Consider the following 3,751-nt stretch of genomic DNA (forward strand, 5'->3'; position numbering starts at 1 on the left):
TTTTGGCTTTCTTTCTAGTTACTTTACACATTCTTAAGATATGAGTAAAATATTTCCATAGTTTCAGAGATATTAATAAATAAATAAAAAATATATATTTTCCAAACATTTTTAAAAAAATTATTAAAAATACCAAGAACTATCCTGAAATCAAAACTATATTATATATTTACTTTAGATGGTCTGTACTTACTTTGCTATAAATACGGTAATCGTAAATCATACAGGATGATCAAAATTCTACGTCAAACTTTCTAAAATATAAAATAATTTTTCTTCGTTTTTTTAAGCGGGACATGCAGTATATAATTTTTTCAATAAATGGAGAATTAAAAAACGAACATTTTTTTTATTTAAAGCATTTAAGAATTTTTAGCGGTTCCATTTAAAAACCGACGAAAACCTGTTATATATTTTAGAAAGTTTGGCATAGAATTTTGAACACCCTGTACGGTATAAGATTACGATATTTACAGCAAAGTAAGTACAGACCCACTATATAGTAAATACCTAGTATATTTTTAATTTCAGGACATTTCTTGTATTTTTAATATTTTTTTTAAACGGCTGAAAAAATTATTTTTTATTTATTTATTAATATTCCTGAACACCCTGTATATTATTTTTTCAATAAATGGAAAATTAAAAAACGAACATTTTTTGTATTTAGAGTATTTCAAAGGATATTCGCGGTTTTATATTTCACATGGCATTTTCCACAGTAAATTTTTATCAAAGCCACCACCAAATGATTTTTTTTTCTCGTATTTTACCGTTCAAAGAGCCATATTAAATAATACTGTGTGTATCCGCTAAACCATTAAAAATTTTGAAATACTTTAAATATAGTGCGTCTGTCCGTTCTGTAGCTACGGGGTTTCCGTGAGAGGGGAAACGATATTCTCTCGATGTTTTTCGTAAAAAATTAGAGGACGCGTCCCATCAATAAAAATTCGACAAATTTGCAAGTAGCCAATAAAATGAGTGGGCGGAGCGATTTGCGGTGACGTACTCGTCAAGTCGACGTATAAAATATATTGCTGTTTATTTAAATGTTTTTTGTCCGCATTCCTTTCATAGACACAGATCCAGCAGACGCACTTTACAAAAAATGTTCATTTTATAACTCTCCATCTAATAAAAAAAATAATATACACGGTGTACCATTTAAAAAAACGAAGAAAAAATTTTGTTTTTTAGAAAATTTGGCGTAGAATTTTTAACACCCTGTATTATTTAAGAATACGATATTTATAGCAAAGTGTGTATAGACTATCTAAAGTAAATACCTAATATAGTTTTGATTCCAGAACAGTTCTTGTATTTTTAATAATTTTTCAGTGATCTGAAATAAGGCAGCCAATTATTGAAAATTAAGCTTATTATTGGAAAAAAACATATATTACTTCAGTCAATACCACACCTTTATTTTTTGTTTAGAAGCTTTAAAAATTATCAAAAAATAGATTATTTTAGTAATAAAGAAGAAAAAAATAAGATTATTAAATGTTAACATAATATTTCTTGACAAAATGGTGAAGGTGAATTAATTAAAGTTTTAAAATTTGTAAAAAATACAGAGTTTACTTAATTCAAAATTCAAAGTCTTTGCAGCAAACTTGTTGCAATTTACGTAGCCCAAAATCGTTCTTTATTTTATAAATTACAGAGAAATGTGTTTAGTATCTAAATTCAAGAAAATTAAGAAAAAATTCAAGTAAATCGAAATTATTTTTTATTCGATACAAATTCCCCAGCTCTACTTTAGACAAGGACAAAACAACATGTTGACATTTTTATTTTGAGGTTAAAAGTTACAATTTTTTGTCCGGATAATTTGAAAATATAAAATACCCACAATGGTAAAATTTAAACATAATTTAATAAGTTTGATATAATTTGGAATTAAATTTATTTTCTAGGATGTATTATCCCGTCCAGCTGATGAATTTGAAAACGATCAAAGCGTAGAAGCCTTGTGGGCAATGAAGGCATACGAACATGCAGAGATTTACTTTAATGTGCGTAAAAATAGTTAATTTTTATTATCCAGTTCTTTGTATCGGCGACATTTTTGTCTATATACCTTTCTTTTTTAGATTCTGTGCTCAGTAGATCCAAAAATTCTACGTTTAACTCCTCAAGATGATCTGATTTATAAATTGTTTCGGGAAGAGTTTCCTGACTTGAAAATTGATATTATTATTGAGAGTGAGTTAAAAAGCACAAAGGAGAAGGCGAAATGGAGACCATTTTGCGAAAGATTTAAGAATATTGTAGAAGGTAAGTGTTAAAAATAAATATATTTTACTATTGTACACAACTTTTATGACTTGTTATAGCACTATAATTGTGTAGTTAGTTAAAGATATATTATTTTTAGATTATAATTATGGAACTTTGCTAAGATCTGATGCTTCCAGTGACTACAGTGAAGAGAATACTATGCTCGTTACAAAAATTCAGTTTTTTGCTGTGGAAATAGCGAGAAACAGGAAGGTATTAATGACTGTTTGAGGGTCAAGTTTATGCCAGAACCTATCAAGGACCCTAAAGCTGAAGATAGTTAAGAATTTTTTTAATTCGTTTATAAAACTCACTTTAGTTCTAAGGGTTATTTAATAAAAAAATTATGAAATAAGTATTAATAAAATGAGCATTTAATTTTATTATTTTTTCTTTTGGAGAATTACCTGTAGTTTTAGATCAATTTTTGTTATAAAACAGTTTGTAGAATTGTTAAAAAGTTTATTTAAATTAGTATTAAATTTTATTCTTTAAAGCCTTGTCTACACGTAATGTTTTACCTGTTCAGGCAAAATGTATCAAGTAAAACATCGTAGCGCCGCGTGAGCACCAAGCTTATTGCAAAAAAATGTTAACAAAGATAGTATATATACTTGCCAAGTACACGAGTCTAGACACGGTCTTCCGTTTTATCTGACACGCAAAACGTTTTGTGTAGACAAACCATTAGAAATGAATTGTGCAACTTTCTGAACCCAAAGTTTTTACAATCCTCTTTGTAAAAAAATTTGGGTAATATTAACCTGAAGTACAATATGACCGAAAAAAAACGGCGTCAGCGATGGCTATGAAATGAAGATCGCTGTCATTTTATATACCGTATGATCGAATAAAAACGGCGTCAGCGATGGCTATGAAATGTCGATCGATGACATTTCCCATATAAAATGACAGTGATCTTTTCATAGCCATCGCTGACGCCGTTTTTATTCGATCATACGGTATAAAATTATATGGGAAATATCATCCATCGTCATTGCCAAGCCAACTGGACGCCGTTTTTTTGATCATAGGCCTTTTAGACTCCATAATCATAGGGTACATCTTCTTTAGATGGGACTCAATATATTTTTAGAGTAATTTTTTTTTAAACGGAATTCATATTTTTCCATGAAGTAAAATTTGTTATAAAACACCATAAATTATCTGTGGCCACATTTAGATTAAACCATTTAAAGCCTTTTTGATATTAAAAAAAACAGCAACATGTCAATAACACTTTTAAATAGGATGTTTGTTATAAAAGTATCCTTAAAAAACACTATAATAATAACACATTAATAAAAAGAAAATAAGGTCCAAACACAGTGTATGAAGTTTTTGTCTTATTTATTAAATAGAAAATGAACTATAATACACTTAAGATGTCTCAACTGCCGCTGCAGCTGATTCTTCGGTGTATTTGCCCTTGTCCTTGCCCAATGCAGCCAATCGTCCCTTTGCT

General features: G+C 28.7%; 1 protein-coding gene across 1 annotated transcript; it reads left to right on the forward strand.

The window, feature by feature from the left end:
• The first annotated feature begins 1,806 nt into the window (after positions 1 to 1,806).
• LOC115883223 (protein PBDC1-like) lies at positions 1,807 to 2,669 on the forward strand. The gene is given in 5 exon segments (XM_030901547.1): positions 1,807 to 1,862; positions 1,923 to 2,021; positions 2,100 to 2,283; positions 2,384 to 2,491; positions 2,494 to 2,669. Coding segments are annotated over 5 exon segments (471 nt in total). The 5' UTR covers positions 1,807 to 1,859; the 3' UTR covers positions 2,571 to 2,669.
• The last annotated feature ends 1,082 nt before the right edge of the window (positions 2,670 to 3,751 follow it).

This window comes from Sitophilus oryzae, unplaced genomic scaffold (assembly GCF_002938485.1).
Source record: "Sitophilus oryzae breed Bouriz unplaced genomic scaffold, Soryzae_2.0 scaffold_1837_pilon_pilon, whole genome shotgun sequence".
Lineage (NCBI taxonomy): Eukaryota > Metazoa > Arthropoda > Insecta > Coleoptera > Curculionidae > Sitophilus > Sitophilus oryzae.